Source organism: Anguilla anguilla, chromosome 14 (assembly GCF_013347855.1).
Source record: "Anguilla anguilla isolate fAngAng1 chromosome 14, fAngAng1.pri, whole genome shotgun sequence".
In the NCBI taxonomy this organism is placed as follows: Eukaryota; Metazoa; Chordata; class Actinopteri; order Anguilliformes; family Anguillidae; genus Anguilla; species Anguilla anguilla.
In genome coordinates, this window is record NC_049214.1 from 35,831,486 (window position 1) to 35,844,599 (window position 13,114).

Here is a 13,114-nt window from a genome sequence, read left to right on the forward strand (position 1 = left end):
TGATTGGATCCTTAGGTTTAAATAACTTTGCTGCACACCAACCGCTAACAGTATTAGATGAGTAGTTTTTTCCGGGATAAACGTGGAAGTTATTGTTTTGTTTACAAATGGAATTTTGTATTAAAACGCGCACGAATAGCGTTTTAATTTAGCTTTCTAGCAAGGGGGCTAACGTTAGTATGAGCGTGAATGTGATGCTATGGTCGCTTTATGGCTTGGTAGCAGGGGAAATTTAAAAACGAAATTGACTTTCAGTCTAATGGACCATCCAGTAGATTTTGTAATGTGGAAAATGCTGTACAATAGTTAGCGTAATGTTTTTTATTATTCAGCTACCAAAGTCAACAGTCGAAGCACGTAATGGAACTGTGTGTGGATATATGATACATTTTTAATTGTGCACGATATAGTTAAAAAACCAGGAAGATGGTGATATCATAACGTTATAATATCATCAACACATCTTGGATAGAAGAATGAATGACATTGCTGTGCATCGCGAAATCAAAATAAAACGCGTTTCTTCACGTAAAAGATCAAGGGATTCCCCGAGAAATCCTCTCACTCCAGCTATGAAGAGGGCAACCTCAAATGAGGAGCAATGCGCTGGTCTGCATCGCCAGGATGGTACAGAGGCGAAAGACAGACCTATAGCTACAACTGGACTTAAGTTCACTGAGGTAAGCTGTTTTCAAATCCAATTCACAATATCCCATCAGTCTAAAACGGCTCTCAAACTCGGCCGTGGGCACCATGTGCATATTGGTGGTCAAACCACAATTAAAGATATTGAATAGTGAACTGTTCTTGACTAAACACATAGTATCTGTTGAGGAACGATTTCATTTTTAAGCCACGTTATGGACGAATGCGGTATTACATGACGTGAAGAATAAATATCCCATATTTATACATCCCAGGACCTTTAGCTTACGTCAGATAAACTAATGCTTCTCTAATTCTGTTCTCTGTTACTGCATGGTAAATGCTTTTTTAATAAATTAAGTAAAAGGTGAAATTAGCAAAGTTCTAATTAAAGGAAGTGTGGACACTTGCTCACTGACACTAAAGCGTTTCGGCGAAATGTTATGGGACAAATGGAGACAAGCCAAACCTGCATTATTTTGATAAGTTTAAGGGAAGACTCTAGAACTTTAATGCACATTTACAATTTCAACAAACTTAACTGATCAAGAGTTTGGCTGTGAACAAAAATGGCTGGAACAAAAATGACTGGGCTTGTGAGGCAGTTCTTTGACATATCAATTGGCATTATGTTGGCCTTGGATATTCAAATCTGACCCTCAAGGGCAGGAGAACCATGGGTAATTATTTCCCCCCAGTCAGGGATTGATTTAGACCTGGGATGCCAGGTGAATTGAATCTCTTGCCAGTCATCAATTCAATCCCTGACATAGTTTGTATTTTACATAAAACATACATACGGCATGATGACACGATGACTTGCTGATGTTTCATGCTCTTTGTCGCCCCCTTCAGTACTGTAGTGACAATGAAGATTTATTCGGCGACTATGACAGCATTGCTGGTGATACCTCCTTCCTGGCTAAGATGGATGACATGGAGCTGAACCTGGAGGGGCCCTGCTCAGACTGTAGGAGTGAGAGAGACCCTTCCTTTGAAGAGCACACAGATGTCAAACAGCAACTTGAGCGCCCTGAGGCAGACTTCACTGCACTAAAGACAGCAAAAGAGCAATGTAATGAAGATCTAAGAGATTCTACCTTTGTCTCGAGTTTAAGGGACCAGTCATTTGCAGAACTTCCAAGCTCCCAGCTTGCATTTCAGCAGGAGGTTGTGAAAAAAGCTGGACTGGACCAGAGGTGTGCTGCCTCCACACCTGAAGTGAAAATCAGAGAGAGATGCGTCACCCCGGAGAGGAAGAAGCCAAGGAGGAGCATGACGGAGCAGCTGAAGAGAGCCATGGCTGGGAATGCAACCACATCCTCAGCCCTCGTGTCTAGGACCACGGTTCAGAAAGAGGCTGTGGTTACCAAGGAGATCAGTGTTGCCACACATGCCATGGAGTTCATATCCAGTGAGACTGATCTTGGTCCCTTCTTTGGCCTCCCTACCAAAGTAAAGGACCTCATTTCAAGGCTGCGAGGAATCCAGGACCTGTATGGTAAACAGCTGTCCACCACACTGTGGCACATTGTCTTGAATTACACCACAGTCTGGTACTATATCTTTACACAACACCTTGGTACAGTATCTTTAAGTGTACCACACCCTGTACAATATCTTTAATTATGTTACACTGGTACAATATCATTAATTACAGCACCATCTGGTACTTTAATTGCACATCTTGGGAAAACTGGAACAAAATTATCTATTTTGGTGTGGGCTTTTTTAAATCAAAGTGTAAAAGTGTTAGCAAAGTAAAAGTCTGAAATTTAAATATGTGAATGGTATGAATTATACTCTATCCAGGATCTCATTTACCAATCTGTGAACTTTCACTGTGTTCAAATGTTGCAATATGTAGTGTCTTACACTAATTGGAAAGTTTATATTATTGCTTCACATTTTTTTTTAAATTGGTATGAGAGGATCTGGTTTTATCTCTCTGAACTGCAGTGCTTTCACCAGGTGTGCAGCAGAGGCCTTGTAGGCCTGGCATGTGAGGCTAGCTTACGCCCTTTCTTCCAGAGTGGCAGAAGACGTGCCTGACGCTGGACTCGGTGCAGCAGAGGAGGAACCTGATCTACTCCCTGCCCACAAGTGGGGGGAAGACCCTGGTGGCGGAAATCCTGATTCTCAGAGAGCTGCTGTGCAGGCATAAAAACGCGCTCCTGATCCTTCCATACATCTCCCTGGTGCAGGAGAAGGTAGGATAACACAGTGCAGTTAAAGGGGCAGTTCACACAAAAATGAGATTAAGGTGTGTTTCCACTTACCCAGAGTGCTGTCCATCCAGATAGTTTTCTACATATCTGCTGCAGTTTTAACAGCGTTGACGCTGCGCCCCAGAAAACAGGAGTGCTTTGGTTGAGACTTCGCGTGGAGATTAACAGTCGGTATAGTTTGTGGAAAGTAGTTCTCGATGAAACCGTGCACAACTTAAGCTCTGTGGATGTTTGTGAGTAACCATGAGATAATATTTGGAAAGTGACATTGTTGAGTTTTTCAGATGTTAATTTTTGGTGCTTTGAGGCTACAATAGCTACGGGCCTATTAAGGTCCATTGTATCAGGTTGAGCTGCAGCGGATATCTAGAAAACTTGTCAAATATCAGCAAAACTATACGGATCGATATAGCACTCTGGGTAAGTGGACACATACCTGAATGTAATATGTGAGTGAACTATCACTTTAAACAGAAGCTTATCTACAGGAGAAGGCAGGATAACAAAGTGCTGTAAAAAGGCTCTGGTTCATGTGGATCGTTCTCCAAGTATGAGGCCCTGGTTAACACACAGCCTTTCATAGGTATAAGGCCCTGGTTAACACACAGCCTTTCATAGGTATAAGGCCCTGGTTAAAGCATATTCTTCCATAGGTATAACCCTGGTTAAGGCATATTCTTCCATAGGTATAAGGCCCTGGTTAAAGCATATTCTTCCATAGGTATAAGGCCTTGATTAAAGCGTATCCTTCTGCAGGTGCGAGGCCTGGCTGCCTTTGGCCTGGAACTGGGCTTCCTGGTGGAAGAATACGCCGGCAGCAAGGGCAGGTTTCCCCCCGTCAAGAGGATGAGTAAAAAGTCCTTGTACATCGCCACAATCGAAAAGGGCCACAGCCTGGTCAACTCCCTGGTGGAAACTGGCCGGCTGGACACCATCGGCCTGCTGGTGGTAGACGAGGTAAAAAAAAAAATTAAAAAATTAAAAAAGTCCAGAGGACAAAATGTATTCCAGAACATTCTGCTGAACATTCTCTCCTGCTATCAGAGTGTCAGAGCTCTTGACATACCCAAGTCCTCTGCCTCTGGTTGACATTTAGGTCCTGAAAACCAGTATTTCCGGATTGATTCTGAAAAAATCGCACCCATGATTACAGTAAAACGCCGAAGCAGAACAGGCTTGCCTAAGACTGGGTTTCTGGTACCATATCTGTGTAGTTGCAGTGGGTACGAGGATATTTGGTTTGCACTCCTGGATAAGACCTGTTGAGTATTCAGTGTCTTGTGCCTGCCTGGCAGTTGTACAGTGGGTCTGAATCACAGGCTCTGGGTGAACCTGGTCAATCAAGTCATAGTTTCCTCCCCTTTTTCTTTGCACTCAAGAAAAAACTAACAAAAGCAGTAAACTACGAGGATGCCTTTGTATAATGACCTTGTATTTAAGATACTACTACTACTACAATATCAGATGGAAGGTGAACAAATAAAAATTTACAAGACACAGAATTGGGCAACTTTAACACTGAAAACAAAAACGATAAAACCAAAAACAGGAAAAGTGAACTGTTTAAACCTTGAATAGAAAGCAAGCTTAGAAAAATGAGGTTCAATGATGACAAAATTATGTAATTGAACCTCAATAGATTTAAGTTATGACACTGACCCAGCAGTTCTAGTGTTTAGAGGAAAGCTGTTCCAGAGTCTAGGAGCTGAGACATAAGGCATTACACTAATACTTTGTTCCCAGCCCAGGTGATGCTTTGCAGGTAAACTTTAAAATCAATTCTGAACTGTGCTGGCAACCAATGTCGAGATGTTAAAATTGGAGTGATATGTGATGTCAGATTTTTCCTGGTCAGTGGTCATGCTGGTGAATTTTGTACAGTTTTATGACAGGCCAAAGCTTGACTTACTGCTTACGATGTTATCTATTTGGAGATTTGCTGAGACTTAGGAAATGCATACAGGACAGTGGTCTTATTTAAGGGATTGTTGGACATTGCTGTTTTTTCAGCTGCATATGCTGGGTGAGGGGAGCAGAGGGGCAGTCCTGGAAATGGCTCTGGCAAAAGTTCTATACGTAAGCAGTAAGTTTCACTCCATGGGAGTTAAAATGATGTTGCAAGTCATTCAACTGCGGCACTGTGCAGTGTTTTCTGTTGCTGTTTAGAATGGCTCATACAATTTCAGTTCATCTTGAGTTCTGTGGTTTCTGTGTCATTTAAGATCTTTTTTTTGTGTTTTGTGGAATTCATGAGTTAAATTTTAATTCAAATTTTTGATTATTATTATTGTTTTGACAGAAGACACACAGATTATTGGAATGAGTGCCACTCTCAGCAATGTCGAGGACCTGAAGGAATTCCTGAAAGCAGACGATTACACCAATGAGTTCAGACCCGTATGGAATTTTTTTTTGCATTAAAACGCGTAACTCCACTCCAAACGCATGGGTTTGATTGAGGAAAATGATTAATTTGTTTGCTGAATTGGTTAAATGAAGTTTTGGTGTACTGGGGTTGAACAGGAGCCCTACATCCACACAGGCTCTTCTCACTTGAGATCAGAAACCTTTAGTTTTCAGAATTCCTACTTTCTACAACCAAGGTTTCACAATTTTCACAAATTTCACTGACTGTCTACATGCAAATAACATTAAGCAGAAGAAAAACAGAGAATGTGGCGATTCATTTGTGATCCTGAACTTCACTTGAACTGAAAATAAAAGTGGTTTGCTTTTTGAATTGTTTTAGTAATATTAATCACAAAGCACATATCCATAGGCCATTTTCAGTGTAAGATGGCAACCTTTTTGGGTACACACTTAAAATTTCATATTCAGCTGATGCTCCTTGGGTTATTGCACTGAATCTGGTGACACCAGCAATTTAAGCAGGTATTGGATTTCCCCAGTGCTTATGAGGGCCTGAGACACATGTCTGATAACCTTTTGTTTTTGGGTAGGTTGGGAGTTATCTAACACTGTTGCTTTAGTCGTTTCTTTCTTATGTCCAGGTCCAACTGAAAGAGTATGTGAAGTTGAGGGATTCCATCTATGAGATTGACCCGAAGGAAGAACAGTGCTTCAGACTATTGCGACCTTTAAACTTCAAGGTGAACAGGCATTTAGAGACTATCCACGTTTATCGCTTGCAATGGTAATGGGAATCTATTTCATGAACCCATTTCAAGTTCCAGATGCATGGATGAATGGATGAGTGACCCTCCCCTTATTAAAATGTTGCCTGATGCCAAATATGGACCAGAAACATTTTACCCTATGCAAAAACAGCTGCTTGGCTTATCTTGATAATGCACTGTTCCTGTGTGTGGGTGGGCTGCATGGTTAGATAACCAGACTGCACCATGCTAGTGCCAACTACAGCCACACATTTATTTTGAATGGTGTCAATGTTGATTATACATATATGTATATATACATATATGTAAATGGTAAATGGACTGCATTTATATAGCGCTTTTATCCAAAGCGCTTTACAATTGATGCCTCTCATTCGCCAGAGCAGTTAGGGGTTAGGTGTCTTGCTCAAGGACACTTCGACATGCCCAGGGCGGGGTTTGAACCGGCAACCCTCCGACTGCCAGACAATCGGTCTTACCTCCTGAGCTATGTCTCCCCTTGTATGTATATGTATAACTTGTATACAAGTTATTTTGTCATGTGTATCCTGTGACCCACCTGAACCCCTCCCATGCCCTGCCGGTGGGTCCAGGAGATGTGATTGTGAGTTTGGACCCTCCTCATGCTCCTCGTGTGATGCTGTGTTCCTGCAGTACTCCAGCACCATGCAGAAGATGGACCCGGATCACATCATCGCCCTGGTGACAGAGGTGATCCCGGCACACTCCTGTTTGGTCTTCTGTCCCACCAAGAAGAACTGTGAGAACGTGGCACTGATGATCTGCAAGTACCTGAAAAAGTATGTGTGCATTCCCGACTGCTTTTTACCACTGCTTACCGCTTTACCACAGTTTCAATTTAATTTTAATTTATGTATTTCTGTAGCACTTTTTACAGAGAACTGTCACAAAGATGCTTTACTGACTTTACACACTCCCCACTGCTTTGAACCATTTTACAATACACACTCTCCACTGCTTTCACATCTTTTAGCACACATTCTCCAATGGTTTCTACAATTTTACCGCACAATTTCCCCACTGCTTGAAGCTCTTTCGCCACACACACTTCCCCTTGCTTTAAACGGTTGTGACATACACATTCCCCTCTGCTTTAAACTCCTCCCGTTAACTGAAAAAGAAACTCCACCCAAAATATGAGTTTGGTATGTTCCATGTTCCCCACAGAACAAATGGTGTGACCCGTATGGCATGAATATGGTCTTTTGGGATATGACTCTTCCTCTTCTTATCAATTAAGCAAACAGGGGTGTTTGGAATTGTTGAATATTATTTAATGGTGACAAATCAGTTTTTTTCAGTATATTTCTGAAGTCACATACAGAACATTTTACAGTTTCCCCCAAGTTGAACACCTGCACTGAGCAATGGAAAGGTAGAGGGAGTGCATAACCGTGTGTACTGTACAAACAGTGATTTTATAGCCAGCCTATGACTTTGCTTACAAAATAGGCTCTTAGACTCCTCTTCCTGTTCTCCCCGCTCAGGGAGTACGTGCAGCACAGAGAGGGGGAGAAGGCGGCTCTGCTGGGGGAGCTGAGGGCCAGTGGGAACGGGTCCCTGTGCCCCGTCCTGCAGAAGACCGTCCCGTACGGCCTGGCCTACCACCACAGCGGCCTGACGGGGGACGAGCGGCGGCTGGTGGAGGAGGCCTACATGGCGGGCACGCTCTGCCTCCTCACCTGCACCTCCACGCTGGCGGCCGGGATCAACCTGCCCGCCCGCCGGTGGGTCCCTGGGCCCCACCCCCCCCTACTACCCACCCACACCCCACCCAGCCCGGTCCCTGTTTTATCCACAATTTTTGATCATATTAATTGCCAAGAATTCTGGCTATTGCTGCACCAGGCTATTGCTGCTGAAGAAAGAAAATAAAAATAAGAAAGCAAATTTACATACAAATTATTTACATACAAAAATTTTTTTTACATAAATAAAAATAAAAATTCTTATTATTAAAGACTAATTGGGGCTCATCACATAAAGAATCTCAGGATATTTGTGTATCCCCAGAATAATCTTAACCGAGGAATATAGTTGACTTTTCATTATTTGCTGAACATTTGCTCCTGCCAGCAGCTGCCAAAGTGCAAAGGCTCTTTATGGGTTGATTTGCTTGGTTGATTGGCTTTGCTCTAAGTGCTGTCTGTGTGGCATCGTCAGGGTGATCCTGCGGTCTCCCTACGTGGCCACAGACTTCCTGAAGAGGAGCCAGTATAAGCAGATGGTGGGTCGGGCGGGGCGAGCGGGCATCGACACATCAGGGGAGAGCATCCTGATTCTACAGGAGAAGGACAAGCTCATGGTAAAGAACCAGCATGAGGTCTCTGTGTGTGAAGGGCTCGCTGGCCCTGCCGATGCTATGATAACACCACGTCTTCTAATCCATTTGCCAGTTTAAGCACTGCATCTCTCCCATGTGGCTTGTGCAAAACACCACTGTCTGCTCTTTACCTAGACCTTTATATACCTGCCTTTTTATAAGTTAGTCTGGATAAGAGTGTCTGCAAAATGTAAACAATCCAAAATGTAAACAATCCATTTTCATGAGATTTCATTCATTATATTTTTATTGCCTTTGTGGTATTCTGTTATATTTGTCATACATGTACCCATATCCACATTTCCACAGCCAGTTCAGGCCAAGGTCATCACTGGTAGTCTGATGCAGTAAAGGAGAAGTTAGTGGCTATCTTTCAGTAGTAGCATGATGTTAACAGTGGGAGGCATTGTGTGGGAGGGATTTACAGTGATGCTGGCACCTCGGAGGCCTGGTGGTCATTAAGCAGCCTGACCAGCAGTGCCTGGAGTGACCTTTAGCCTGAGGCTTTAGGTGCACACTCACCTGAGCATTCAACTCGACCTGGTTGGGCCTGACTGTGGAAATGTGGATTATAATATGTATATAATATATGTGGATATGGCACAAAGAGACAGGTCGGAATGGCTGTTCAGCAGCGCTGTCTTAATCACCTGTGTTTTCAGGCACAAAAGCTGGTATCCGCACCAATGGAGAAGTGTTACAGCAACCTCATGCACAACGACGGCAAGGGCATTCAGAGCCTGATCCTGTCACTCATCGGCCTGAGCGTGAGTCCACAGCCAGGAGACCCGCAGCACACACAGGCTGAAGACAAACTGCAGGCCGCGTTTCACAGTGTTGTGTGAATATATATCAGGCCTGTCAAAATTGCTTGACTATTGCTGTTGTGGTGTTACCTGAAGTGTATTTTCTTACTTTACATCACAAACCCCTCAATGCCCTGCCAACTTCACAATTCACAATTCTTAAATTCTTAATAAACCCACATGTAAATCCTCACATGAACCATACAGATTAATTTGTTTTTAAATGGTTTCATTTTTAAGGTTTAAGGGAGACTAATTTTGTCCGTCTGCTTTTTGGCCTCTTCTCTCCAGATAACGAAGACGGCGGACGAAGTAGAGCAGTTCATGTCCGCCACTCTGCTCGGGGTGCAGCAGGCCCACGTCGTCCTGGAGAAGAGTCTCTCGGACATTACCCAGGATTCTCTGCGTTTCCTCATTGAGAAGGGGTTGGTTTCCGCGTCGTCTCCTGATCCAGGAAAGGGCACTGCTCTAAGCATCACCAAGCTGGGAAGAGCCACTTACAAAGGTGACATGCCTACCTGGACAGAGGGCTACTCCTTTATCTCCTGGGGTCAGTGAAGTGATTCACTGATGGGAAGTGGGTCCTGTAGCAGTGAACGTGTTCTGCAGATGCATGCATTTCTATGTTTCATGGTTCACTGTATGGCCTCACTGTGCGGAACCTTTTTTAATTTTTTTTATTTTGAGGGCGGTGTAATGCACTCAAACTTAATGACTAGCAATGTTTTGGTGCAAGGCTGAGTAAGTAAACGCTTACTTTGTTCACATAGCTCGGTACAAGAATGTAGAGAGTTCTTGTCTGGGTTGCTTGCTATTTCAGATTTGCATGTTTTATATACCTGCAGGCTCGATTGATTTGACCTACAGTGACCTGTTGTACAAAGACTTATCAAAAGGCCTGGAGTGTCTGATGCTGGACAGTTTTCTTCACCTAGTCTACCTGGTAACACCGTATGACATGGTCTCTCAGTGCAAACCTGACTGGATGATTTACTTCAGGCAGGTGAGCCAGCAGCACTCCTAGAACAACCTCTCTTTTCCAACCAACTCCAAGGCTTTCAAAGTATGCCACTGTAAAAATAAAGTACAAGAATCAAATGGCTTCATACTTTTAAGTCATAACTGGAAGAATCATTTTTCACTTAAAACATACGCTTCAGTAGACTTACATGGTTGTCATTGTTTTTCTCTGAGGCAGTGGTTCCCCACACCCTACTTCATTGTACTGCAAACGACTTGTGCCCCACCCTGTCTGTGAGGTAAAGAAAAAAGATTATATGTAATGATCGTGTTTCCGTTCCAGTTCTCCATACTGTCTGCCGCAGAGCAGAAGATGTCTGCCGCTGTAGGCGTGCCCGAGAGCTTCGTGGCTCGGAAGGCAGCTGGTCAAAGTGTGAAAAAGGTGTGGACACGACGCCGGCCTTCACACAGCTGTTGTTCTCATGAATGAATGCACCCCAGGACAAAGTACTTTAGCTTATGAGAGTATTAACACTCACAGCACTTTGCTTTACAATCGTGTTTTCACTCAGGGAAAAAAATATTATCCATCTGAGGATTACTGTGGTAGATTTGAAGCAGGTGTCTGTGTTTCAGCTAAATGCAGTGCTTCAGACTCTTGACAACATGAAATTATTCACTGATGTTCCTACTTAATTTACTGACATGGCTTTCAATGGGTAAATAATAAAGGCAATATGGAGACTCACTGGGTAACCTCAACCTAACAATCAAACCTGAAGTACGAGGAGATTTGGAGCGCAGTTAACGAACGGGCAAGAACAAACGCCTGCATGTTTTCAAAGCCTGTAACGCCACCAGATGTCTGTTATCATGGTATGGTGATGAGCAGAAAAGAAGACTGTACTAACTGCACAGTGCAAAAAAAATGCATCCGTCTGACCCATAAAGGCACTGATTTATTCCAGCTCACATAATGCCGGCACAAATGTGTGCAAAAGAAAACAAGAAAAAAAGAACACATTTTTCATCAGTACTTCACGTCAAGGAAGAAGAGTCTTAAGAATCTTTTACTCATGTTCAAAGCTGATCTCTCTCTCTCTCTCTCTCTCTCTCAGGCAGTGGACACAGTGGCAGTGAACAGGCTTTACCTGGCCATGGTTCTGTTCTCCCTGCTTAAGGAGACAGACCTGTGGAGTGTGGCTGACAGATTCCAGCTACCCAGGGGCTTCATTCAGAACCTTCTTAGCTCCGCCTCTGCATTCAGCTCCTGCGTCCTGCACTTTACAGAGGTGTGCCCTTCTATCCCCTCCCCCCTAAAGCGGGAAGGTGTCCACCAATCACCTTGCTGTTCTGTTTGTTCTGTCTGTTTTGAGCCCTCTCCTCTCTGTTTTCTACTAATAAGGTGACACCACAACAATCTTATTCCTAATTTTTTTTTTTATTTCCTTTGTCCAGAACCAGGAAGTAGGCTATGCTTACGTGTCATTGGTGATGCACTTGTCTTTTTTGGTTTTAAAAAGTCACTGCATCTCTCTCTCTTCCAATCAGGAGCTGGAGGAGTTCTGGGCTTACAAGGCGCTCCTAACGGAGTTGACCCGTCGTCTCACCTACTGCGTGCAGCCGGAGCTCATTCCCCTGATGGAGGTCGCTGGAGTCCTGGAGGTATGCAGTCTTCCAATCAGCACAGCTGTGCTTCAGCTCACAGTGACAACGAACAGAACAATCGCTACAAACAGTCTTTGCAGATGGGGATGGTTCAGACACAGGCCACCAAAATTATTCTGAGGGCAGTGCAGAACGTACTTTGATGTGATATGTTTTTTGGGCAGAGTTCCCCTGGAATCTCATGGGTGCCATCTCGTCTCTTTCACAGATTAGAGCCAAGCAACTGTACAACTCTGGTTTCAAAACTCTGGCCCATTTGGCCAATGCTGACCCCCACGTGCTTGTCCGGAATATGCAGAACCTCTCCACAAGACAGGCCAATCAGATTGTGGCGTCTGCAAAAGTGAGTAAGTCTTGGGCAGGTCTCCTGTACCTGTTGGTAGAGCTTCCATCTGTAAAACTGCGACTGATTTTCATTTGGGCAAAATTTTGACACCCCTGACAAGTGTACATGTTAGGCATGTGGACTATAGGACTGGTGCTCTGGTCTAGTAGTTCTGCTGGTTTTCTTTCTTAGCTGATAGTTATTTGTTTAAATAATGCTACTTAGAAATCCCACTGACCTGGTGTCCCAGATGTAAGTAGGTCCCTGATTAGAGGGGAAGACCGAAAACCAGCAGTACCACATTTATGAAAACCAGCTACCATTTACTTGTAAGTCAAGGTTAAGGACAAATGTTGATTGAAAACAAGTCTGTTTTCGTACCTTGTGACTGGGTTCTGAATTCCAGTTTGTATGTTTCAGATGCTGCTGACTGAAAAGGCTGAAGCTCTACAGGAAGAGGCGAATGAATTGCTGACTCTTCCTTCAGATCTCCCTTCATTATAATGACTGCTGTGCAGTATATTTATTAGAAATTTTATATTTCAGGCTTTTTGGTTTTTATGTATATGAAATGGCTCTCTCGGAGGAGAAGCACTGTAAAACAAATAAAATATTTGGACACCTACTAATGCATTGTGTGTTTTCATTTTCTTGCAAGTGCTATCCTGAGGAAACCCAATATGATGGACAACATTACAGGCATTTGGCTCTTATCCAGAGCAACGTACAACAGAGTGTATAATCATAATCAGGAACAAGTGTGTTGAAAACCCTAGAGGGAAGTACAGTACTAGTTTAGTTGTTTAACTTGGACCCTGTAGGTTAGTCTGATCAACACAAACAAAAGCAGTCTATGCAAATAATACAAGCAATAATTAAGTAACAAATAAGATTAACCATCTGGATCATTGTTTGGCAATGGGTGCACCCTTTCTGTTGTTCATTAAATGTCCTTCCTTAAGGGCCTGTTTGCATTTGGTGGATGAATTATTGGACAGCAA

At 43.3% G+C, this 13,114-nt stretch overlaps 1 protein-coding gene across 2 annotated transcripts; it reads left to right on the forward strand.

Annotated features, from left to right (window-relative positions):
• The first annotated feature begins 8 nt into the window (after positions 1-8).
• On the forward strand, positions 9-12,742 carry helq (helicase, POLQ like). 2 transcript variants are annotated; one of them, XM_035389727.1, is made up of 18 exons: positions 9-680; positions 1,501-2,146; positions 2,677-2,855; positions 3,630-3,830; positions 4,884-4,956; positions 5,173-5,270; positions 5,885-5,983; positions 6,665-6,810; positions 7,519-7,758; positions 8,195-8,336; positions 9,017-9,121; positions 9,452-9,665; positions 10,006-10,163; positions 10,464-10,562; positions 11,239-11,412; positions 11,672-11,785; positions 11,997-12,131; positions 12,534-12,742. In XM_035389727.1, exons 1-18 carry the CDS (start codon positions 477-479, stop codon positions 12,615-12,617), a joined length of 3,111 nt encoding a protein of 1,036 aa, XP_035245618.1. In that variant the 5' UTR covers positions 9-476; the 3' UTR covers positions 12,618-12,742. The 2 variants fall into 2 exon arrangements, with proteins under 2 accessions (XP_035245618.1, XP_035245619.1); XM_035389728.1 differs by lacking the exons at positions 9-680; positions 1,501-2,146; positions 2,677-2,855; positions 3,630-3,830 and having other exon boundaries at positions 4,884-4,949.
• Positions 12,743-13,114: the final 372 nt, after the last annotated feature.

What these genes read in the sequence shown, in the direction of transcription:
- helq (XM_035389727.1), top strand. Translation starts at nt 477, where the DNA reads ATGAATGACATTGCTGTGCATCGCGAAATCAAAATAAAACGCGTTTCT. An exon ending in TCTCCCTGGTGCAGGAGAAG is followed by an intron (nt 2,856 to 3,629) that starts GTAGGATAACAC and finishes ATCCTTCTGCAG; the next exon opens with GTGCGAGGCCTGGCTGCCTT. An exon ending in GCCTGCTGGTGGTAGACGAG is followed by an intron (nt 3,831 to 4,883) that starts GTAAAAAAAAAA and finishes CTGTTTTTTCAG; the next exon opens with CTGCATATGCTGGGTGAGGG.